Genomic DNA, 24,094 nt, shown 5'->3' on the forward strand with positions numbered 1-24,094 from the left:
GACCAGAAGTCCTTATGCCCAGTCTCGGAACCAAAATGACACACGTCGCAGGGCTAGAGCGTCGCTACTTCTTCCAAGCTCGTTGTCAGACTGAGAAAATGAAGGGGGCTCTGTTTCCGCTGCTGTAGACCTTTTTTCAGCACAGGTGGTGGTTAAGTTGTCTTCACGGCGTGCATATTGACAACTCCACAATGCACTTAACCAGGCTGCTTGCACCTGTCGGGTGTTTGTTCCCCATTCTCGCGTTTCGTTCGCGACGGATATTAATTCATTGATAAGGTTCGACGTAGAAGAGCATTCTAGGCCATTCCAACTTAGAATGGGTTGAGCATCCCTCGAACATTCCAACACACACCCCTTGGTGCTAATGAGGTTCATTTCCGCAGGTTGTTTCTGGAACCCCGCTGTGGTTTTTTGCGCACGGTTCCTCCCATCGGCAATTCGATCTCTAGGTTGTCGCCATGGTCCCAAATCGCTTTGAGCTAATGTCCGACCTAAGAAATACATCCTGTTGGGACCAACTCATCTGGGCCATTGCTTTAATAGTCTCGAATCCTGCATCAACAGTATCTTCCTTCCCCCTTCCCGTAATTACACGCTACATACACTAAGTTACATGGAGTACTAATTCCATTTTTACGAATGCTGACAAAATCTCAAATGGATGCACAGTCCGTGGAATTCGAAGCAAAATACACACATTCAAAAGACGAATCAATCTGATGTCCCGTCGCTCTGGGAATTTTGTTCTCTCTCGCGCACTTCGACGTCCTCCAGGATAGTTTTAATCATCCTACTGCCGAGGACGGCAGCTTCTTTGAACCGCGGCTCGAAGAATTTGGCAGTTTGTTTAAAGCGCTCCTCATACAACTTGAAGCTCCCAAAACTGACACATTGGCTCCACCCACGAGCTGCCACCGTGAATTCGAGGTCATCGGATCTGTGAGATACGTCATGTATAGCCGCCTCGATTGCGCGATGAAGGTTGACTTCGTTGTGGAATAAAGCATCAGCGACACCGATCCACATCCGAAAGATTGGAGTTGCAGCGAGAGAAAGGTGTGCTAAGGGGAGTATGCCAAGAGCCGCCCACGAATCCACCATGGCCAGAATGGAGAGGTGGGAATTTGCTTGGGGGGTGGAAGGCCTTGGTGGCAGGTGCTGGGGGGCGCGCAACTTCCAAGGCTTGGGTACCAGGGTAAACTGATCCAACAACGATTCTGAAAGGAGAATGGGCCGGTATTGACCAGGTGGAAAGACCTTATCTCGAGCCTGGTAAAGCCGCTCCCGGAGCTCGTCTTTCCGGCCTTCAATCATGAGTTTAAAAATTTCAGTGACTGATTGGGCATATTGATTGATTTGGACACGAGCGTAAGGATTCAGGATAGCAAGACCTGCATAAACGTGCCATTTGTTTGCATAGATGCGCAGTGTTATATTCACTTTGACTGTTTCGATGCCACCCACATACAGGCCTTGCTCCCATGGATAGGACTCGGAAGCACACCATGCAGTCCCCATACTGTGCGCATTCCAGAAGATCGTAAATTGAGATGGACTAGATGTCGTCATACAGAGCACATACCTAAGGAAGGCGGCATGTGTTACAGCCTGAGTATTTGCAGTGATCTCGTCGTGTTCATCATAGGTCATGTAGACGAATTTAGAACCGAGAGGACGAAGGACATCCTCAACAAGAGCAACGGAAACTTCGCATGCGCGGTGTTGAATTATCACCTTTCGAACAGAGTTAGCGTAGCACAACTCCCCGTCAGGCTGGGCTTCGCACCAAAGGCTGTCCAACGGGTGACACAGTAGGACCATACAGAGAGTGGATCGACACAATCTTAACGTCCTCCGGAAGATATTTCTCAAACGCCGCACGTTCTGGTGCTTTGACGGACGTTTGGCCGCTGACCACAGCTCCAACCTTCGTGGCTTCATGGTAACGTAGATAACGATAACGTTTTTCCTCCGACGCAGTAAGTATAAAATGACTCACAAGGTCCAAACTGAGCAACCACGGCGTCGATGAACTCTGCTTCGACAGAATAAATAATAAGATCAGCTTGTCTTGAGACAAGATGACCATCAGGGACAATAGTGATTCCGTGTACATCTACACATGTAAGCGCAGTAGGTCCGGGGTTGGCTCTTCCTCATTGCGTCGAGAGTTGGGGATGGCCTCACCTTTCCACTTCTCCTTCACCTCTGCGAAACGTTCTGGGCGATCACAAGCAAGCACTCTGACGCAAGATCAGGGAGAACTAGAAACTCAGAACGGGCTAGGGCGTTAATTAATACACCATACCTCTTCCAGCCTGCAGAACATAATTGTTTCGCGTACATGCTCCCCATCTCTCCCATTCCGATGAGACCGATGCATGGCTGAAGTTCCACCCGATCTGAAGGGGACACCCTTCTGAGTCCCGCAGGCATCCAAAATCCCACCAGGCGTTATGGGAGGGTCAAGTTAAATCATAGGCTTCAATAGGTTCTATACCATGGATTTCAATTGATCGACACGGTTCTTGCCGCGGCCGGGATCGAAGTTTCAATGAAGACCGTAATGGCTACTAATGAGGGTACAAGACCAACTCGAGTACAACGTAGAAAATGCAAAATGCATACAAGAAATCTCGAATCGAGAAATATTCTTATTGCTCGCAAAGTATGACCTGGAAAGGAGTCTTTGCACTAGATGGGCTTGAACTCTGCTCATATTTGTCAGCTTTCCTCGCCTTGGACTTCCTCCCACCGGATCTTTTGCCCTTCGACTTCGGCGAGCACGCCAACCCGGAGCTTCGGTCGGCTTCCAGACGAATGCGTTCCTCCTCAGCAGTCCACCACTTGAGGAAGTTGACTTCGGTTTGTAACTCTTCCTCCTCTCGTTGAATGTCTAGAAAACTAAGCTTAGGCCTCTGTTCATAGGCCCTTTGTATTGTTTGTTGTTCTTGAATATTCACAAGCGAGACGTCAGTCAAGGCTTCAGGCGGGGGAAAGGGGGGTTCCGGTGGGGGTGCGCTCCACGCATCGTAACTACAATTTAGGTGAGAACGGGCAGGGAGACATAAGGGTATTTTCAATCTTACTTGGGTACGCGCCGTTTTCCGGGCGCATCTCGCTTCATGCCCGGCGGCAACCTAGTGGGCGTGATTATAGGGCCCAGCTTGGAGCCCGAAGGCGACGGTGGTGAAGGACGAGAGGCTGGAATCACATCAAATCCAACTTGACGTGGAGGCGCGCCAGTCTGTGGTGCTGCTGGTGCCGGACTCGAGATGGCAGAGGAAAGAAGAGGGAAATCAGATGGGGTTTCGACCATGCCGGTTTTCGTCCTACGGTCTGTAGAACTTCCCCAGGGCTTCTTCATATCTCGTGGGGGACTTGTAGGGGATATGAAAGGTTGTGGCGGGGAAGGCTCAAACCCAATACTACGGGTCTTTCCTTTAGTAGTACGGCCAGGTGCAGCTTGCTCCTTTTCAGCCTCAGCCATGATCGCTCGCAGATCCATCCTGTGACATTGAACTTTGAATGAATGATACGACAATAGACATAATCCCGATAACTTACTTGGGTACAGGGGCATTTTTTGACCTCCACACTCCTTTGGAAGAAGGCTCCTCGAAAGGTGGGACAATGGCGACTTCCTCTCCCTTCGGTTCCATGACCTGAGGAGTAAGTTCTTCATCCATAACAAATAAGCTTTCGCGGGTTATTTCGGACACGCTATAAGTGGGCAAGACGGCAGAAGGCGAAGGACGCCTGGCTCGTCCGCCTGTTGTGACATTTGTTGGAGACTTGCGCACAAATGGCCGCATAGCTAGTATAGCCTTCCATGACCGCATGATCGGTTGAGGTACGTCGAGTTCATGGAGCCAATCGGCATTGCGTTCCATGGCCGCCTGGACTTTTTGATTAGATCTCGAAACAGGGAATTCCTTCGCTTGCTGTTGCCTGACGGTGGCTGCCAAACTGGCAACCACTTCTGAGGGGAGACCATCCAGGAGCCTGCACTCCAGCATGCACTCAGCGTTAACGGCAATAAAAGTTTCAAGCTCCCGGATGAGTTGCTGGACGCGGAAATGATGCGCTTCCATCAGAAGTGACGTGACGTTGCTAATAGAAACATGTCGGAGGATTACTGAGGAGCATATAAGTACAAGACGGTCGAGGAAAAGCTCATCCTGTAGCTCGCTGTCTGAGAACGGAATTGAAACTCCTTAATTAGTGGTACTCACAGCCGACTCCATGACGGAAAGTACAAAATCAAGGAAGGTGTCAAGGGTATCTGCAAAGTCTGAAGGATAGAAGTATTGTTAGTTGTAACTAATGTCATGCGTATTGGGTACTTGCCTATGGTGTCAAATAAACTCGTTTCTACATCTTCATACATGAATCTGAATACAAGTGACATAACTTTCCATTCTTTATGTTTAAAGTTGAGTTCGATAATGCCGTCTTTCCAACGTTCACGTGTCCAATCATCATCGTCAAAGAAGGCAGCAAAGACGGGGGATCGAGCCCTGAGTATGACCGAGTGGCATGCAACCCGCCTGTCAGCCAATTCAATAACGACATCGTGCGTCGGTAGATGTGAGGATACTATGTCAGGTGGCAACGATAACATATTCTGAGCTTCAGCAAATAAATAGGCCATATCCGAGGCTAACGTCGATTTGGGGAAAGTTCCTTGAAGCGATTTCATGAGAGGAGCCAAGTCGAGAAGTCGAGAAATGGTTTGTAATTGTGACTTGATCGTCCATGGGTCGATGTGCAAAGCCGTGAGTAAGGATGTGGTCGCCTTAACGACAAGAGGATTCCAAAATTTAGGTAATTCGTCAGTGTAGAGGTAATGGAGAAGAATCAAAACGGTCAACGTGTGAACTCCGACAAAGTTCAGGCGGCGAGCTGAAGCATCGGCATTGATGCAAATTCGGTTGGCCATGTCCTCCAAGAAGTGTCCCTGTAGAACGTCCCTGAAGGCAGGACATCTCGATGCCAGAATGACCCCGTGAACAGGGATATCTACATCACAATGTACGATGGTATCCGCACCATTTGGACTTGAGAGCGTTACATTGTGGTCAGCACACCTGCTAGCTCCTATTGCACCAGCAAGTTGCGAAAGCGCTTTCACGCTCTGCTCGACGGGCAATGAATCAGTTGTATCGCCGTCCTCATCGTCTAAGTCAGCATCTGTGATGTTCTCTACCACCGTAGAAATTTCGGCAGCGCCAGGGGCGTGGTGGGTAGAGTGTGAACTAAAGGCAAAGGGCCTTATTCCGTTCATGTCATCTTTCAACCTGGTTCCTGACAGTGCGATGGGGCCTAGTTTGACCTCCTGGCGTAAAGCTGCGAAGGATCCAATGCTGTTCGTGTAGACTCGGACGATGCGCTGCAAGAAGAGGACACGCTGGAATCTGAATAACTTATTTGCCTGGACATCGGTTGTACCGAGTATGGAAGCAGTGTGTCGTTCGGGGGGTTTCGAGGATCGTGTTCGAACGTAAACGTGGCCAGATACCGTGCAGAGGATAAGTGCGCCGTCCGGGCCTAACGACACATCCTGTAGCCACGATCAGGTATGAATTTGTAGCGGTGCCATACGGAGCTCACCGTAGCTGCGCTCATCTGCCTGCACATAGCCCATACTTTTTGAGGCTTCATAGCGAGGCACTTCTCTTTTCCTGCCAGCATATGGTTCTGACCATCGACGATTGCCTGATTTGTCGAAGCTATAGTAAAAGTGTACACATCACCTCGGTCTGAAAGTGCAGCGAAGGTATGATCGTGTGAGGCTATTTTCTTGATGGCTGGGCGGCCGACGGAATGAGGTGGACGATACGTCGAAACGAGGTCCGGGGGCAACGTGTTCACAGGGAATCTATATCGAGGATAAGGATTCATAATCCATTCCCGAACAAGGTGAGCTTACCCAACCCTGAAATGCGTGTGATTTGAATAACAGATAACGTCATGATTCTCGGTGAGACATGCCATTGCAACGTCCTAGCAATGCCATTGAGTGATAAGAAGCACAGTGAACTCATTCACCATACGGTAATCGTGACACTGATGACAGGGTCCCCCAGCGAAGATACCGCGCGTGGTGATACCTGAACCTGTCCACCGTATCCTAAGCAAATGAATCGGTGATAGGTGCAATGTTGGGAGGGACGCATTAGGGCTCTGACCTAATTGACCTCCATTTGTACCCCAGGTGTACACGATTTCCCTGGTCCAAGCGACACTGGCCATCCGACAGGCAGCAACACCTCTAACTGCCTTCCCCTTCAAAGCCCCAACAATCCTCCTAGGAATAATTTGCCATTGCTCATCCAGGTACCGCCTTCTAGATGGTGTTGCAATCTCTACCACATAACCAAGCTGACTGAAACGGTTGAGGCCCCAAGAAAGGACGTCACCCTGTTTCGTTAGGGCCAAGGTATGATCCGGTCCACAAGCAACAGATACAACATTTGAGATGTTGAGAAGTGATCCGAAGCTGTGCTGAGCCGAAGTGATCCTGGGTCCAAGCCTGCCACCCCCCCCAAAACCACAAAGAAGAATGTTCGCACGTTCCTGTTTTCTGACTACAACCGTGTGAAATTTGGACATATCCAGCCCTATGAGAGGGACAGGATAGAAACGTGCGCTCCCTGCGAGTTTTGGCACTTCGTTGCCGCATTGATTTGGGATGGATACCAATTCGGGATATGAGCGATCATTTGAATCGCCCAGCCCCAATGAGGCATTTCTATCACGAACACAACACATGAGGCAATCAAGTCAATGAACGAGAGGGACAGCTTGCTGACCGATTTGAACCCCAGGTGAACAACTCGGAGGGTGCCTTGCCACTAACTGGACATGTGTTTCCAACGGTAGAGTTGTACAACTCAAAAGCAGTGTACCCATCATAGTCCTAGGAAACGATGAGTCTTTGCGCATTTGCGACGACAGTAACCAACCTTGATCGAGGTGTCAATTTCTGAGTGTTGGAGAAGTAGTATCGCAGCTGCAATGTTTCCAACATACAGTGAACGATGAAGTGCTGTCCAACCGTTTTCCGTATCCTGGATGTTGACATTGACGGCATTGTGACTCAGAAGCATTCGCACATAAGAAATCGAACTGGGTTCTAGGCTCGAGCAAGCTCGATGCAGAACAGTTTTCCCCAAATGTTCCTTCGCATTCACGTCCACAGGTGGGGCCGATAAGACAGAGCCTAAAGTCCATGATCCAGGTGCACTCCCGACCGCCGTTCCGGCCCCAACTATCTTTGGGGAGGACACGGAGGTGCGATCCAGCAACTGCTGGAACGCCTTCTGGCTATCGGAGGCAAATGCAGCATGGAGTGGGTTCATGCAAAGGGGGGCTAGACGACTAGGCGATCCTGACGAAGCAACCGATGTGAATGGGCTGCTTCTACAGATCGCTGCTTCGTCGTGGTAGGCGTCAGGTCCCTCGGCTTGAAGGATACAGACGCGCTAAGAAATTCTCGGGAGCCGCTAACGTTGAGAGCAATAAGTCAAGGAGTCTGTCGATGAAGGCCTAGGAGCCAGAGCCGGAGTCAATCGTGTGAAGCGTGGGAAATGGATCCGCTCTCACGATGAAGCTAACGGCCTTCAGCGCTTAAATCAGGAGCTGGTTGGCCCTCTCTTTTCACGCTCATACTGGAGTCGCCATCTTCCCACGGGCTACAAAAGCACATCCTTAATGGCATCGTTCGTTCCATTGTCAGCAGGATAGTAATATATCCCACTTATGTTGGGCCTGATCTTCGCAGGTTCCCTCCAACTCCTGGCGCACACGCACTTCCGCCACTCCCTCCAGGATGGACTGAACATCGAGGTGTGTCCGCAGTGGAAGCTCTATCGGAACTCGCTTTGTTAAGTCCTGCTGTTAGCGCCTACTGGACAGCTATATTACTACCACGCTGCGACAAACCATTCAACGTATGTCCGGCCGCTACCACTCCCAGGCGCCTCTCAGCAGTCGATCCAATCTAACAAGGAGAAACCGCTTCTCAAAATCCCTATTCCTAACACCCCATGGCTTCGAGTCAAGACTACTCACGGAAACGTCTTCTTCACTCATACTGAAAAGAAAGAGAGCGTATGGGTAGTTCCCGATGAGATCAAGGATGCCATTTCTTCAATGGATTGGCCTCAGCTTGAAGAAGAGGCTTTGCAAGAAAAGGAAAAGAAAGCGCAGGAGAAGGAGGTTGCCCGAGTAGCGGCCGAAATCGAGAGCGATAAGCTCAAACGGAAGGCTCAAGAGTCTGAACTACCGTCTGTCGTGGATGATTCCGATAAACCTAAGGGCAAGAAGCGTAAGGCCGAGCCGATATCTGACACGCCACAGGCAATTCAGGAGATTTCAATTGCGCCAGTCTCTGGCCCCCAGCCAGATGACGACGATGAGGAGGGAGAGGAAGATCAAAGCGAAGTGTTTTCGAACCCGGAGGAAGAAGAAAAATGGCAACGCGAAATGGCTGAAGATATGGCTGAGCTCGCCGCTGAGGAAGCCGAGGCAGGAACAACGTCCGCCGATGACAAAAAACACCCTAAAGGAAATGAGGATGAAAAGGAAGATGAAAAAAATCCGAAGTTTACTGTGCCTAACCAAGTTAACCTTTCTCCCGAAGAGGCCAAAACCCTATTCAAGGTGCGCCCAACCTTGGACATCTGGCAGTTGAAACCATTCTCATTATCAACAGACTCTCCTCACGGACAAGAACCCATCTCCTTTAGCTCCTTTTGCTTCTGTCATGCCTCTGTTAATCACTGATCCCCGTTACGTCCTCCTTCCCTCCCAAGCCGATCGAGAATCCGCCTTCAACGAATGGTGTCGCGAAGCATCGCGTGCCGCGAGACTGGCAAAGGCTTCTACGAAACTTCATACTTCTGCTCTACTCGATGCTGAGGAAGTTGATTCGAGCACAGGCGTGTTGGCGTCTATCGAGTCACCGAAGCTCAGCAAGGCGGAAGAGAAGAAGCAAGCTCAAGAAGGGTATGACGCCCTTCTTAAGACCGAGGTAACTTCCACCCGAATGACATGGGAAGACTTCAAGCGAAACTGGAAGAAAGACCGCCGGTTTTTCGCCTTTGGGAGGGATGACAGGGAGCGAGAGAAGGTTTTCCGTGCTTATCTGAAAGAGCTCGGCGAAAGTAAGCAGTCCCCTTGCCAGCGATTGGGATCATGCGTTGAAGAAAAATACTGGTAGAGAAACGGGCACAAGCAAAAAAAGCTGAACTTGACTTCATGGAATTACTGAAAGAGCACAAGTCCACCATCCCGATTACTCCTAACTCTGACTGGAAGGAGGTGTGTGCCATTTTTGCCACCATAGTCCCTCGGTTTATTCATCCTATTTCTACCGAAGGTGAAGAAGACGCGGAGCCTTATCAAAGATCTTCGATATGACGCAGTTGGATCCTCCTCTCTTAGAGAAGAACTATTTGGGACATTCCTAAAAGCTTTATCTTCCAATGCCCCACCCATCGATGCCGCAACCCCCCAGCCTGCCAGTACTCCCCCACAGACGAAAACCGACAGAAAAGCTCGCGCCGCACGTGCGCTTCAGGAACGTACGGAGCAAGCACGCGTTGAGAGAGATAGAGCTGAGAGGAGTATAGCAAAGAACAAAGCTGCACTGGGGACGGCCGAGGCCGAGCAGGAACTCATGTCGTTATACGTCGATTCGATTCGGGACCCCAAAGTGAGTCATGACAATTTGGCTAGGACAAACGTTAAGTAACTTTATCCCCCTAGGTATCGTACCGCGAATTTGAATCAACATTTGCCAATCATCCCCGATTCGCCTCTTCACCATTAGCAATCGCCCAAAAGCAACAGCTTTTCGCACAGCATGCCGCTCATTTGAATACCAAGTATCAAACAGCATTGGATGCGTTATTCCTTCAGCATGCCCCTTCTTTATCCACAATTTTTGATGACCTTCCACCTTCATCGACTGAATCTCTCGATGCATCATTACCAGCCCAAAAACTAGGTATACAGTGTACGGATGGAACTATGAAGAGAGCTTTGATGTCTGGATGAGACGACGGACTGGCCAAGCGCGGCGCGATTTCGACGCGCTATTACACGAGAACTCTTTCGTTGAATTCTGGGGCAAAGTGAAGAAACTTCGTGCGGATGGTGAAGGTGCAAACATCATTGAGGATGAAGATGATCTGGGATCATCGATGATATGAACGAGAGTGGAAAGACAGACATCAAGACACTTGCTAAATCCATTTCCGAGAACGAAATGGACAGGGTATTGAAGGTAAGCTTTGCTGAAATACATCCTATGATTCATAAAATCCTGCGTATTGAATGATTGTTCAGAACGATCAGCGGTATCGTGCGTTTGATCATTTGCCAGAGGAACGAATGCGTTGGGTGAAAGTGTGTTAGCAAACCTACATTTGTCGCCGGTTGTTCACCATTTTACCATAGGATTACCTGTCTTCGCTCTCCGCTCCAAAACTATCCGTTCACATCCCCCGACATGACCGTTCTTAAAAATCGCATTAGTTTGTTATACATACATGTATTCGAAATATACATAAAGATCTGCAGGCGCACTTAATATCTCTCAGTCGATGACACCGAGATGGTCCTCCTTAATTGTTCCGATAGCAAACTAAGCAAACCCGTCATTGAGTACACCATGAATTTCTTGACGGATGGTGAGGAGCTTACAATTTCAGTTGCATCCACACGAGTCCCAACGATTTTTATCCGTACATGAGTATTCTTTTCAATTACCTGAAAGAAGGAGAGGTTGTCAGTTGCTTCCTATTGGGAATAGCGAGGTGGGGACGAAGAGGAAGATGGATGCGGTACCTGGTCCGCGGACGTCCATGCAGGGGGGGAAGAATTGGGGTCAAATTTAAAGTCCGTTCCAATTAACTATCGGTACCCTCATTCAGTGTCTACCAATAGATGCGCAAGTCATTGCAGCAGCCTTACGTGATTTGACACGAAAATGTTGAGCGGTCCAACTTCAGCAAAGAAGCCCATCTGCAGAAAATGGAAAGCTCGATAATCATCTCGAGCAGAAAGAGAGCCACGTTCATTCAGGTACCTTGTTCACCTCCCCAACGATACCCTCCAGAACCTCCCCCTTAAACGGCTTGAAGACGATGGCTCGGTACCGCGCTATAAACTCAGCTTGACCGGTACCAGGAAGCACAATTCCAGCTCCAACATCCGTAACAGTGAGAACACATATTATATACCCAAACTTCCCAGAGCAGGTGCCTTCAACGTCCGACATGAGCTTGCTTTCCAGGTACTCAACCATTCGCGGGCCAAAGTACGAAGGGTGAAGCATTATCGTATGGGTAAGCTCCTTCTGTGTTCAATTCCCCGAAGGTCAGATTTTCTCTTTCGAAAACACCAATAATCTGTCCTTGGGTGGCATACTAACGATGAAGAACATAGTAAAACGACTTGAAGACGGTCTGTGTCCAGACCAACGTTGAATCAGGAAGAACCACGTGCCAATACATAAGTTTTTTGAACTTCCACTGGCCAAAAAAAAATGACTTCGACCCCGGTGCTATCTGGGCAAAGAGCCATTGTAGGCATCAATTTAGGGAATGCATATGCATCGATTGCTGTTATTAACAAGGTTTTTGTGCTGGCCATATGATTGAAATAGACTACTAAACCAATGCTTTCAGGAAGGCAAGCCCCACTGTATTGCAAACGAGGACGGTGAGCGCCAAATCGCTTGCGCCATATCGTACGCCGGAGAGGAGGTGGTAAGCATTGCTATCTAACTTAAGGAGGGTTTTTTTTTCTCCACCAACACAATTGCTGCATAGTATATCGGTAATCAAGCTAAACCACACCTGGTGAAGAACGCGCAAAACACGATCCTTGGCTTCCGAAATCTCCTTGGGAAAAAGTATGCCCAAGACCGACTCTATCCCCCGTGTATGACCCACTGATTCAATTCGTGTGCTTTGAAGGCTCTCCGATGTAACATCACAACCCAACAGCACATCTGCACCTACAATAGATATCAACGGGGAGCCCGGATATACAGTGCAAATTCTCCTTCCTGCACCAACACCCGCTCAAGGTTCTACTCCTGCGAGAAGTGGCACCCCAGCAACCAAACGCGGCACTCCAGCGGCGTCTAGGAGAGGTGGTACTCCAGCAATATCGGCAAGGTCCACTCCGGCTCCTACTAGACCTCCCTCCCCCCCACCATCAGCTCCCAAGTCACTTACCGTATCAGAAGCGTCTTCCATATTTCTTTCCGCGCTCAAGCGATCGGCAGAGGACTTCCTAGGCAAACCTATCGAAGGCGCCGTCATTTCAGTTCCGTCGCACTGGGATACCGAGCAGCTGGAAGCTTTGAGGCGGGCAGCTGAAGCTGCCGGTATTTCTGTTCTGCAATTAGCTGCGGAGGAAGGTCTCGCAGTCCTTGGCGCTGAAGCCGATGGCCCACTTGAGTCTACGCCCACCCAAGCGAAGCCCCCTCATGATCGCACGACACTCGTCGTGGATATGGGCGCCTCCACTCTCACGTTGAGCCTGCTTTCCATTAAACAGTCACTCATTCATCCTCTCGGATATTTGACGGTTCCAGGAGTAGGAGGCGATGCTATCGATGATATACTTGTCCAGCACTTCGCCAAGGAATTCACTAAAAAAACTAAAGTCGCTTTGAGTCTCCCTGCTCAGACTCCAGAGGACCAAAGGGCAGAAGCTAAGCTGCGTCTTGCCGTCGAGTTCACCAAACGCACGCTAAGCGCATCATCAGGTGCTGCGGCGTGCTCAGTTGAATCATTAAAAGACGGGATGGACTACAGTGGAACCCTCAATCGACTTCGGTTCGATGTCCTGCTAGCAACTTTCTACGCTCGAATCGCAACGGAGGTGAACAAGGTTTTAAACACAGCAGCCATCAACAAGGAGTCAGTTGATGAGATTCTACTCGTCGGAAGCAGCGCTGGGCTCAGCGGTCTCGCGGAGAAACTGGAGCTTTTCTTTGGCGAGAACTCAAAGGTGTCCATTCGCTCGGATCTGAACCCCTCGGAGCTTATTGCTAAAGGGGCAGTCGCCCAAGCGGAATTATTGATTTCCCTTCCCAAGGACAGCCCGTTGCATGATGCTTTTGCACACGCCAATGAGGTTGTCAAGGTCATCGCCACCGCTAAACCAATCGGACTCGTATTCCCTGGGTCAAATGATAACGTCATCCCCGTTGTTCTCGTTCCGTCGGAAACACCCTTACCCGCCCGTCGGATCGTGCGACTCGCTGTCGCATCAGGCGCTACGCGAGTCGGTTTTGAAGTTTGGGAGGGCAACCATGGACTCAAGGAGTTGCCCAAGCCTGAAGGCGTGAAGGCTGATGCGGAAGAAGAGGATGAAGAAGAGGAACCACAAAGGGAGGCCATTGTGACTAGATCGGAATTCCTTGGTGCATTGGCTGTGGATATAACGCCACCTCCTGCGACGAAGAATAAAAAGAAAGCGGAGCCTGTCCACATTGAAGTCAAAGTGGACGTGAGTGCTGAGGGATCTGTTTCCGTTGCGTCACGGCAGGTGAAGGAGGATAATAGCGGTAATTGGGTCAGCTTCTCCATCTAGCCTTGCCTCCCATGGTATCAGAAAAAAAACCCGGGAGTTGATAGACCATATCCGTTTTTCGCAACATTAATGTGCCCGGGATGCCATGGAAGATTGCTATTTGCTAGTAATATACATATAGGTGGATGTCGGTATAGCCTATGTTCGATATGCGCATGAAATCGGCTGTGGTCAACTGCATTGTCTGATTGGGCATGTTCTGATGAATATGATCTACATCGTGACATACCCACAACCAGTGCGAAGACTCGGACGCTAGCCCAGATGCTTCTCCCAGTCAAACCCACATACATTACGACCGGACGGATACTACGCATGTCACTGGTACTTGTACAGCAACATCCGTCTCAGGGCTTGCTGTAGAATAACTGGTGGATGGCAACTTACGCGGCAAGTGCCCGCTACTCTTTTACCTACGCCGATCAGCGTAGATAACGCGGCACCAATGCGCTTTCAGAGGTGTTATTGAACACATTGAAAACAAGGGAAGCGTGGAACAACAATTCAGCACGCGACGTGAAGTACGCGACCTTGTCCAGGATGCTGAATTGATTGGGAGTGGGTGAGACTGGATTGGTGTAGAATACGGAGTTGATCTAACTTGCGCGGTATTGATTAGAGACTAGGATGCCTAAAGTAGTACAAACAAGACTCTGAGGCAGAAGGTGAACGGAGAAGATCGAAAACGTTATAGAGGTAGTTATCGATGTTTGGAAAGAGGGAGGACGCGATTAGACAAGCACTGAATGCGATGTATGCGCAGAAGATTCAAACGAGTATCGTTGACCGTTAAACAAGGATGATATACACGGTGACTCGAAGCGTCGGTGGCGACAGAGACGTCAGGTGGGGGTGTAGCAGTAGGAGGTGGGACGCGAAAGTGGAGGAAAGTGGAGGTGAAATTATTGGGGACAGGTCTGAATATATAAAACATCATCAGGAATTTCGGTGTACACAAGTGGTTCGCTTACACTTGCGCGGCACACTTGACGTAAAAATATCCAGAACCAAACCGAGGGAATACATAATGCTCGGAAAAACGTTGGCAGGAACCCTTTTCCTGAAATTCAGTAGACCGGACATTCGTTAAAGAGAGGTTAATTAGACATCTACGAGCAATTTGTTGTCCATGAGGTTGATCAAACCGCGAATATAGTATGCAAGTAAACACGCAGTTTGATCAGAAAATTGGTTACCATGTCTCGTATATAGGTAACCCTCTGAGCATCTGCTCGTAAATATACTGTCGTCGCATGATATAAATATTAATCCGGTCCCTCGTCCACTACCGATTCGCAAATATATCAGATCTTCATCCTCGTGTAGGGGTGGTGCCGACCCGGAGAAATTACAACTCCAAGAGTTTATCATATGCTGAATGGAGTATCGTGGGTGAACTGCCGATCGTGTGTGCTCACTGCCGTCCATACAACTACCACCCCGGATACTTCTTCCAAGGAGAGGCACCTGTGCGCTGTTGGGGTGTACATTTCAGCGGCTACAGCGTAAGGAACGCTAGAAAGAAGGAATGTATATTGTAGAACAAGCGGCAAGACAAATTTAGAATAGGCGTTAGAGAACCTAAGATCATGCGAACGAGTGGAGCTGACTCGAAGCAGAATTGGTTAACTCTGTTTAGAACCGATAACGATATATAGTCTTGAATTCGAAATCAAACACACTATGCAAGCAATCCTCCACGGACTATGGGGGGTGGAGGGAAAAGGTCAAGAAAGCAATCAAGGGGAAAGTCAAGCAAACTGTCTTCAAGCCAGACGGAGACGGGAAGGTCGACGGCATCCTCACCTGATTCGTCATCGGATGTCTGGGCCTCGTCGTCACTTGGACAATGCGCGTCATCCGATCCGTTATCAGAGACGATCGTAAAGTCTTCCAGGTCAACAACTAGGCCCAACAGAAACGTGTTAACGGAGAAGGGGGCGTTACCTCCTTCAATAACATCGACAATTTGCTCAAACGCGTCCATAGACGCGTGAATATGCGGGAACATGGAAGAATTAGGGGGAAAGGCCATATATTCATCTACACTTACCTCGTCTAACCTATCGTCGTTGTCCAGCACCAGCGGCAAAACGTCCAAGGGGACTCCTAACAAATCATCATCCGACACACGTTGAGTTGCTTTGGGAGAAGGTGTAGTGTTCATCGTACGAGTATACAAGTCCAGAACGCGAGCGAAAGGTGAAGGGTCAGAAACAACGGGTGGCTGGTTTTCGGTACCGAAACGCGTCGCGTCACATCCGTCGTGTTTGTCACATCCAAAGCGCTTTCAATTGAGCTGAGTTTTTGGCGATGAAACTCTTTTATGCTTGACAGTTGAACTCGAGGTCCAGACTTGAGCTGGTATTTTCCTCCGACTTACAGAATGAGAATGTTTGCTAGCTCGGTTCCGACTCCAACCATTGCAAATTTGCAATTGTCTTGACTTACTTATCCCGACCAGCGAGATTTTCGAATTTGTGGTTGAGTTGTCATCCCTGAACTCACGTAGCCTGTTGGTTAAACACCAAGTATGATGTGCAGGGAAAACGTCTGTGCGTTTTAGAAAGATCTATCTTACGAAACAAGTCCCCATACTCGATTTTCTCCTGGTATTGCCATGCCTTCGACCTTTAGGTCGCTCCAATCGACTCGTGCATCACCAACCTATCTCAAGTAAATCGAATGGCTGGTCCCACCGCCCCAGACCCGCAAGTCATCCATCTCTGTTTGCATTTGCCGTTTTATGCTCTCTTCATCTTGTATCTTTCGCCCTTCATTTCGGTCACTGCATTCACTTGTGGAAGGTGAAACGCTGTGCGCGTCATCGTTCACAATCCAATCTCTTCTAGCGCGTTCGTGATCCAGTTACTGATGTAAAGGAATATGGCACAGCCAACCTCAAATTGACCGACTTCGATGGGGTACATAGATTCCATTTCTCCAATCCATCCCCAGTTCGGACCTTGGGAGGCTTCCCCCCGAGCTATCGTGTTGATTTGAGCTTCCGAGAAGTACCCAGCGAGGATCTTGTAGGCAGTCGGACAATATGGTAGTTCCTTTCCCTCAAGCAAGTCCGCTCCAGGTTCCAATTGACAACCCTTCCCCTTGAACCCAGCGACCAACCCTGAGGACCTCACAAGCTGCCTTCAAGTTGAACGATACGGATTCTTTAAGGTTCAATCAGCCGTAGGCGTTGGTTCGTGAATCCGTTGCAGCTGGATTTGGTGAAGGCGATGAGCCCACTCTTTCCTCGATCACCTATCCGAAATTCAGCTCAAACTACCATTCTCCTGGCTGAAGGCTGCCGTGTGACTTTCGTTGACTACCCAGAGGAGTCCGAGAATCCCTTTATGAAACAGACGACGCGGAAACTCTGGAAGCAAACCTTCTCTTTCTGCTGCAGACCGGCATGCCTGTGGTTGAAAAGGCGCGCTTCTACGTTAGGTCTCGCGATTCGCCAACGGCCACTCGCTCACAACTGGCTCCTCATCCTATCTTCGTTCATTCTCACAACCCTTCATCTCATCGTTCGTTGGGATGGGTAATTACGGAGCTCCTTGTCCTAAGAATTGGGTTCTGCTTATCCCTGCTTTGCCTGCTTACTCTATTTTTGATTCTCAATCCTTTGCCCTCCGCCTCCCATGTCACCTTCGTCTTTCTCTCCAATTTCTCTACTTTCGTCTGTTAAGGTGAAAATATTAGGCAGCTCAATGACGATCGTGTCAGTTTTCAGGGAAAACATGGGGAACTGGTTCGAGTTTTATTAAGCAATATATAACACTCAACAACCCCTAATCACCAGGACCAGGGATGTCACGGCCAAATGAATGAAAGCCTTCAGGATGGGCAGCAATGTGGGTATCATTTCCGAGGGTTGACTGATGCCTCCCAACCATTAATGCTTTTCGGAAAGCTCGGCGATTCCAACACGGGTGTTGCCAACGTCGAAGACTAGAAAACCAAGATCTGCTGAACTCATATCATCAGGAGGAGGATAAAGGAGCGTTTACCAGCATAAACGTTCTGCAGGAAAGCATCACCAAGGATCACCAAGTCAAGGCCTTCTATAGCGGCGACGCCGGCAAAGCAGTCGCTTGACCCTTCGGAGATTTGGCCGAAGTTGAGGTATTTGGAAGAAATGGAATACGAAACATTGTTGAGTGTGACGGAGACTTGAGGATCGGAGTTACAGGGGTCTGTGGAAAAATGTAGTTCGTCAGGTTTCCAGAGACAAAGGTAGAGGTTCCAACGGGGACGCACAAGAGTAGTAGGTGATGCCATCAGTCTGATTAACAATGGCACTGCCCTTAATAGCCTGATAGAACTTCCCAACTGTGACTGGATCAGCGACGATAAGAGTGGTACCTGTATCGATAACGGCCGATTGATGGCTGCTTGTCCTGTTTTGTCCAACATTGATACCATCGAGATGAACCTCCCAATAAATTAGTCTAGTCACATTGCTGTAGGTAAGAGGTTTCCGATACAGCGATTCATCGGTTCCGCCGAGGCGGAGCGATGAACCGGAGTCTGAGAGGTGGAAAGCGAAGACCGGTTCTTTGACGGATCGCTGTTGGATGAGTGTGTGGAAAAAAGGTGTAGAATTGAACGTAGAAAGGCCAGGCCAGGCCAGGCCCAGCAAACCATCCATTGGTGCAGTCTGAAACTCCCTGTTGAGCCAACTAATGGGTGAGAACCCTGATTAAGCATCGGATATGATTGGAGACGAACGTGCTGTAGTCGGTGGCAGATCCGAGGGATTGATTCTTGGCTGTGAGGCCAGCCACAGTGACAGTGTCAGTGTATATCACTCCGCTGGAGGTAGAATTGTCGGCATAAGTAATCCTAAACGTCTTTCCAACCTCAGAGGAAGTAGAGCTCGAGCTAGATGAAGACATAATAAATGATAAATGCAATGCAGCATCGCAGATTCTGAACAAACCAAGGGTCGTAACGCGTATGATTCCCACAATTATTGCAAGAGATATCAGGAAGGAAGGGGTCGCTGCTTCCGCTATGTAGTAGGAGAGAAGGCACGGCTGTCGCTTCCAACTTACAGTCGAATCTCCAGAAGTAACTCACGTGTCGAAATCGGCCGTAAAGTCCTTGGGAGGGGTTCCAACCGAAATAATGCCGTACCAAAGTTGTCGGTCGTCGCCTGTTAAGGCCACGGCACCGCTCTTCGAGGGCCTGCTCCGAGCGGCATGATGTACTAAGCTAGTATCCTTCTTGTCATTCTTCAAGCCGGCGTTGTATTTGCTGGGGAGAAAAAAAATATATTTGTTGAGAATTCACGGAAGAGCTGGGAAATTTCATTCTTACATGGCGACATGTCTAAGGTGGGCATTGATAGCCTTCATGTTGACAACGCCATCCTGAGTTAAGGCGGGACCCCTCTTGCTAATTGGGATAGAAAAGCCTTTCGCAATGGGACCGGCAAGCGCCATGAAAGGTAGGGAAGCAATAATGAAAGGAGTGGTGAGCTTCATTTTTGGTTTGAAAGAGGGAACAAGTACAAGTGGTGAGTCCCCATCACGGAGGACAGTTCTTATTCTTTTCTGTCCCTGCGGTCTCAAGCATTGGCTTCGGTGATATCTCTGGGATTACAATATTTCCTCACAGTTATGCATTCTACACCAATATCTATGCCAATATCAATTATATGATGGATGTTACAGCGGTTTGCTTGTTACCTTGCTTGCAAGGTCACTTCCCGGGTCCCCAATTCGTGGGAATTTTACTTTTCCCACCTGTGGTTCATCGGTTGTTATATTACTATTGTTCATTGATGTCTCGTGGGTGTTCCCTCATCGTGATTGTTGCTCCGTGATCTTTCTTCCAGTCAATTCAACCCATGGGCTCATAACTTCTTCAAATGGTGAACACCGTGGTTCTCTTGTTATCAAATTCGATTGTTCATACTGTACTACAGTGCTTGCATGGCAAGCCCCCAACCTGCCTCGCAAGTGTGGGACATGTTTCTATAGGCACTATAGAAAAAATGCCGACTCAATTTCATCAACTTCTGTATGAATTCCAGTTTTCAGTCTTATAGCGTCTGAACTGTATGCTGAAGATTTCAGAGGCATTCAGCTGGTGTGTACGATGCATTCCTAGCTGGTGATCTTCAGCTGAATAAATACTTAATTTGAGATTCCATCCCAACATCGACTCAACATGGAACCATAGTCCATATGTGTACGGTTTACTGTTGTAATTTGTACAAATACAGCGATTACGATAGTTGAGGCTGTTCCACTCGCCTCAGCATCAAACTAGAGATCTAGGAGCTGAGGGAAGGGGAGTCCAAAAATTGTTACTACCCTTTAATACACAGTGCACGCTCAGCTATAGCTAGTTGCGTGCACCCGTTGAGCAAAGGAAGGGTAATATAATATAAGCGCTGACTTTCGTGAGAGTATAATCTTATGGTGCAATAAGACCAAGAACCCAGGTTCTAAAAACCCCTGTCAAGCTCGAGACTCGTAATGGAAGCGTAGTCTTCAGGTCTGGATGCGGTGCCAAGGATCGTGTCGTCATCATCAATGATTTCCTTGAGAGTACACACAGGCTGCTGCAGAGATCTTCCGCGCGAGTCCACTCTTCTTGTCAAAAGCTTGAGGTTGAAGTTGCTCCTGGTTCTGTATGAACTCTTCCTTGATCTGTTCCATCCTCGGAAGGTTTGGAGTCAAAGGGGAATGAGAAAAAAATAAATAACTTATCAGTGCCAAAATATCCGTGCACATAGTGCAACCCTCTTGAATCTCATACCAAACCCCCGTTCCCAACCAAGATTAGTGGAGTGCATGTACTTACCTTATACTATCTCATCTATCTCATGCTGCACAATTGGATCCACCCATGCATTGCTGTGGTCAAGAATGTAGATCTTGTTGTCCACTTCAATCCGGCCAACATCAAGAGCTTGGTTCAAGAATTCATTGTGGGTCCGAAGAGGCAGATTGGCTGGGTCATAGATATGAGTGTCCCCACTCCTGAGGTGAGGGTGCTGTGAGCGATCATGTGGAACATAGTGGGCTGAAGATCGCACATCAGGAATTTGAAGTCCCGTGATGTTGCAGCAATGACATGGCACAATGCCATTGTGTCCCTTCATCTGCATGAGTTTGGCAATGGCAGGCATGTCACCAAACACACTCAAGAGGTGAGCTCGAAGCTTGAATATCTTCCCCTTCTTCCCAGAGGCATCAAATGCATCGACACCCTCAGCAAGTTGGAGGAGTTCATTGATAAGAGGTGAGAGGAATGAATCAATCTCCTTTGGTGCTCTTGGGCCAGGAATGGAGCCAACACAAAGGATGTTGTCAAGGTGTACCCGGATTTCGGGTGGGAGGTTGTAATTGAAGAGAATGATAGGCCATGTAGTAAGTTTCTTCTTCTTGAACGGGCAAAAACTGTCTGTTGAAAGACCTAATGCCACATCCCGCTTCCCATCAAAGAACTTCCCCCCAGTATCCTTTCCTTGGAGAACAATGGATGTGTTGAGGAGCCTTCGATAACGCTCTCCATCAAACACGTCCCGGACTTTCCCTTCCTCATGATACCCATTGCTGGAGCTTGATGTCTTGAAATACTGGGAGTGATAGCGCATGGCCTGGGCCATTTTCATACTTTTGAACAGAGTCCTTAAATGCGGGATAATGGGGAGGTAAGAAAACTGACATGCAGCATGACGTGTTGTTGCCTCAGCTTGGGGGTGGCTTCTGTCTGCAGCTGAGTCATCAAATGGGCACGAGGTAAGATATTGTGACTCTCCACAATGATGACAGCTTTGCTGACTTGCATAGTCACCAGCATAGCAGATACATGAGTTATGGCAACAGTCAAACTTCATGCCACTGAGTTCCTGAAGACGTGCAAAGGCCAGATATGGAGTCTTGAGTGTTGAAATATCGGCATTAGCTGAGCCCGGGAATGTATATGGTAATTCATTCCACCCTTCTAGTGAGAGATTATGTTTGACTTTGTATGCAATGCACTGCAGGAGAACCTGATCTGAAGAATGAAATCGTTGGCATTCTTTTCCAGAATCCCATCAGTGTCACTCAACATTTGCTGCGAAATCAACATATGTATTGGCAAAATCTCAGACTCAAGTTCTTCCTTGAGCAAGTTGTCAAGTGTATCTATGCCATCCCAACCATCCACACTGCTATCGCTTCCCTTGCCATCCTTTCATTGCTGAAGTCGAATTCATCATCTGGTAAGCCTGGTTGGAGCTGCTGGCCCAAATGCATCCTAGTTTCACCAGCAGCATCTTCGTTGCTGCCTGTGCATCCATTGCCACCTGAACCCGAGCCTTCATTGTCACCTGTGCCCATCAGAGAAACTGGCAAATGCTCAGTCAATGGGGTGGGCATTCCAGAATGCACAGCGGTGGAGGAAGACAACAGTGATTTCCCGCACTTTGAGAAGGTAAATTCACATCAGGAGCTGCTCTTGACAGTATTGGTACTCACTCTGATGCGGTTCCGTGCCCGTTTAGCAGGCCAGACTTGCACTGTATCATCAGAGTCATGTTGATCCAGACCTTGGGGTAAGTTCTTTGCAATCTGAAGAGCTTGAAGATGATTTGACATGAAGCCCTTCTTCATATGTTCCATTTCAGCCCAAGGTGTGACTAGCGACCCACAGCAGTTGCAAATTACGAGTCCAGCAGCAGGTTGGGTCAATGTTGACATTGCATGCATATGTGTCAAATAAAAGAATGGTATATGGTAAATGCTGTTATGGTGTGAACTCAGTGGCTCATGAACTCGATGTAGCTGGGCTCTAGAGGGTGCAAGAATGTGCTGGCAAGTTGTGCTGGGTCAGCAAGTCACTTTGATGGCACCCAGCGCTCATAATTGCTATGTCAATATAACCCATATTGCATGTTTCATTTTTTTATCACTGCCATCATCTAACCTTTATTAACCAATATTGACATTTCTTTAAGTAGTAGTACTACTAGTATATTATGTATGCAGGGCCCTTGGTTTTCCATCTCACAACATCGATGTGTACTGTTTCGGATCCCTCTGCTTGACATCACAATGCATGCACACTGCAAGCTCAAGCTGAGTTTTTTTTTTTTTTGGTTTTATCTGTGATGATAAAAGAGTACAAGGCCATCTAACATCCTTAGCTCTCATATATTCATTGCCCTCTGCCTGCATGCATTTGATGTGCATGAGCTCAAGCTAGTGCTGAGTTTTTTTGTTTGTTTATCTGTTTCCAACACGTTTCATGATCACTACTAACTTTGTTCTGCTTCCGGAAGGACTAGTGATGATAAAAAGCCTGAGGCCACCACACTCCCTCTGCTGGCTGTGTAAAATTACCCTTCTCCGTATCCCAACCTTCCCCCTCTGCTGTTACCTGCACACATTTGCCCATCTGCACACCAATGGCCACATCCTGCCCCAAACCTCGCAAATCCATGCCCCAAACCCAGAGGATGACATCGACAGCATCAAAGGATAAGTTGATTGCAGAATTACAAGGTTTGCCTTGGATCTTTTGTATATTCTTAGGATTATCCACATGCACAGTGTTTGCAGCTCAACTACAAGAGGTAGAGTCAGCAGCAGCAGCAGCAGCAGCCAAAGCTGAAGCTGCCAAAGCTGCACAACAAGTGCTTGAATTGAGACTGAAAGCCTCTAGTGCTGCTAGCAGTAATGATGGAGCTCCCCCAGATGGAAGTGTCACCTGCCCTTCACCACCTTGCTCTCTCATCCAGGATATGGGCTTGATGGATGACTGCAATCAATATAAATGGATTTTGGTATGTACTATACATGCTGTAACACTTCAGTCTGCCTGGTGATTTACACATGATTTAGCATCTAGTTCGAGCATTCATGAACCACGTTGACTTGCCACGAACAGCAATGTTCAGGAATGCTGACCCAGTCAAGTTAGCCCATATTTACACAATTGTAAGTCATATTTTTGTATAGTTCACTTCTACTCATATCATTTGGCTTAGACACAAGAGCGCATACCCTTCATGTGTCGCTTTGTTGCAGACTGGGCCACAAGAGAAATTGTCAAGCAAGCACTCAAGAACTTCTGCTCATATGATGTCACAGTAGCAGGGGCTGAATTGGAAGACAATGAGGAGCAGCCGGCAGCTGAAGAAGAGGAACAGGAGACTAGTGATTCAGAAGGCAGTAATTTGGGTGAGGGTGAGAACATCAATGGAGAGTCAAACAATGCCAAGTCGGGTGAGGAGTCAGGTGGAGAATCAGATGCTGACTCTTGACTCGTACATACACACATGTGCATACTACCTTAATACAGAATAATTTTTGTGCTTTGATATTCAGGATAAATATGACTGGATTTGATGCGGAATAATCAGACCATTTTGCACTTATAATTCAGAGTCAAATCATCTGAGTTTTTCAGGATTAATATGGCTGAATTTCCACCAAGCAGGTAGCCCTGAGTGTTCGACTGAAAA

At 48.3% G+C, this 24,094-nt stretch overlaps 10 protein-coding genes across 10 annotated transcripts; 3 read left to right on the forward strand and 7 right to left on the reverse strand.

Moving 5' to 3' along the window:
- Positions 1–328: 328 nt before the first annotated feature.
- On the reverse strand, positions 329–2,449 carry EI90DRAFT_3072826 (prephenate dehydrogenase). The gene is made up of 6 exons (XM_039061397.1): positions 2,312–2,449; positions 2,191–2,246; positions 2,003–2,119; positions 1,790–1,938; positions 1,586–1,737; positions 329–1,522 (listed from the first exon to the last, which is right to left on the reverse strand). The coding sequence occupies exons 1-6, from the start codon at positions 2,437–2,439 to the stop codon at positions 715–717; spliced, it is 1,410 nt and encodes a 469-aa protein (XP_038912284.1). The 5' UTR covers positions 2,440–2,449; the 3' UTR covers positions 329–714.
- Positions 2,312–7,587, reverse strand: EI90DRAFT_3072829 (uncharacterized protein). Its single transcript, XM_039061398.1, has 11 exons — positions 6,972–7,587; positions 6,819–6,925; positions 6,195–6,757; positions 6,060–6,136; positions 5,936–6,009; positions 5,617–5,884; positions 4,354–5,566; positions 4,239–4,297; positions 3,571–4,184; positions 3,093–3,512; positions 2,312–3,039 (listed from the first exon to the last, which is right to left on the reverse strand). Exons 1-11 carry the CDS (start codon positions 7,365–7,367, stop codon positions 2,658–2,660), a joined length of 4,173 nt encoding a protein of 1,390 aa, XP_038912285.1. The 5' UTR covers positions 7,368–7,587; the 3' UTR covers positions 2,312–2,657.
- A 12-nt stretch (positions 7,588–7,599) lies between these two features.
- EI90DRAFT_3072830 (uncharacterized protein) lies at positions 7,600–10,595 on the forward strand. The gene is made up of 10 exons (XM_039061399.1): positions 7,600–7,727; positions 7,790–7,854; positions 7,910–8,670; positions 8,723–9,173; positions 9,230–9,330; positions 9,389–9,724; positions 9,778–10,025; positions 10,052–10,173; positions 10,242–10,297; positions 10,360–10,595. The coding sequence occupies exons 1-10, from the start codon at positions 7,720–7,722 to the stop codon at positions 10,426–10,428; spliced, it is 2,217 nt and encodes a 738-aa protein (XP_038912286.1). The 5' UTR covers positions 7,600–7,719; the 3' UTR covers positions 10,429–10,595.
- Positions 10,596–10,609: 14 nt separating this feature from the next.
- On the reverse strand, positions 10,610–11,458 carry EI90DRAFT_3146675 (RNA polymerase Rpb7; the record flags this gene model as incomplete). The annotated part of the gene is made up of 6 exons (XM_039065445.1): positions 10,610–10,657; positions 10,717–10,782; positions 10,861–10,926; positions 10,987–11,037; positions 11,102–11,371; positions 11,447–11,458. 6 exons carry the CDS (start codon positions 11,456–11,458, stop codon positions 10,610–10,612), a joined length of 513 nt encoding a protein of 170 aa, XP_038912287.1.
- Positions 11,459–11,530: 72 nt separating this feature from the next.
- Positions 11,531–13,825, forward strand: EI90DRAFT_3072834 (Hsp70 protein-domain-containing protein). Its single transcript, XM_039061400.1, has 4 exons — positions 11,531–11,650; positions 11,703–11,783; positions 11,847–11,929; positions 11,994–13,825. The coding sequence occupies exons 1-4, from the start codon at positions 11,561–11,563 to the stop codon at positions 13,621–13,623; spliced, it is 1,884 nt and encodes a 627-aa protein (XP_038912288.1). The 5' UTR covers positions 11,531–11,560; the 3' UTR covers positions 13,624–13,825.
- A 1,313-nt stretch (positions 13,826–15,138) lies between these two features.
- Positions 15,139–15,853, reverse strand: EI90DRAFT_3072838 (uncharacterized protein). The gene has a single exon (XM_039061401.1). It carries the CDS (start codon positions 15,788–15,790, stop codon positions 15,305–15,307), a length of 486 nt encoding a protein of 161 aa, XP_038912289.1. The 5' UTR covers positions 15,791–15,853; the 3' UTR covers positions 15,139–15,304.
- Positions 15,854–17,424: 1,571 nt separating this feature from the next.
- Positions 17,425–19,195, reverse strand: EI90DRAFT_2976405 (acid protease). Its single transcript, XM_039055880.1, has 7 exons — positions 18,949–19,195; positions 18,709–18,885; positions 18,569–18,640; positions 18,358–18,510; positions 17,887–18,296; positions 17,637–17,822; positions 17,425–17,577 (listed from the first exon to the last, which is right to left on the reverse strand). The coding sequence occupies exons 1-7, from the start codon at positions 19,113–19,115 to the stop codon at positions 17,522–17,524; spliced, it is 1,221 nt and encodes a 406-aa protein (XP_038912290.1). The 5' UTR covers positions 19,116–19,195; the 3' UTR covers positions 17,425–17,521.
- Positions 19,196–21,016: 1,821 nt separating this feature from the next.
- Positions 21,017–21,643, reverse strand: EI90DRAFT_3236176 (uncharacterized protein; the record flags this gene model as incomplete). The annotated part of the gene is made up of 1 exon (XM_039066516.1): positions 21,017–21,643. A coding segment is annotated over one exon (627 nt), but the record flags the coding sequence as incomplete, so codon positions are not given.
- Positions 21,644–21,799: 156 nt separating this feature from the next.
- EI90DRAFT_3019076 (uncharacterized protein) lies at positions 21,800–22,328 on the reverse strand (the record flags this gene model as incomplete). Its single annotated transcript, XM_039057305.1, has 2 exons — positions 21,800–21,958; positions 22,107–22,328. The coding sequence occupies 2 exons, from the start codon at positions 22,326–22,328 to the stop codon at positions 21,800–21,802; spliced, it is 381 nt and encodes a 126-aa protein (XP_038912292.1).
- A 707-nt stretch (positions 22,329–23,035) lies between these two features.
- Positions 23,036–23,893, forward strand: EI90DRAFT_3128794 (uncharacterized protein; the record flags this gene model as incomplete). The annotated part of the gene is made up of 4 exons (XM_039064131.1): positions 23,036–23,132; positions 23,190–23,413; positions 23,472–23,567; positions 23,618–23,893. 4 exons carry the CDS (start codon positions 23,036–23,038, stop codon positions 23,891–23,893), a joined length of 693 nt encoding a protein of 230 aa, XP_038912293.1.
- Between the last annotated feature and the right edge of the window lie 201 nt (positions 23,894–24,094).

The sequence above is a fragment of the Cantharellus anzutake genome, assembly GCF_015039405.1.
Source record: "Cantharellus anzutake strain C23 chromosome Unknown EI90scaffold_52, whole genome shotgun sequence".
NCBI lineage: Eukaryota > Fungi > Basidiomycota > Agaricomycetes > Cantharellales > Hydnaceae > Cantharellus > Cantharellus anzutake.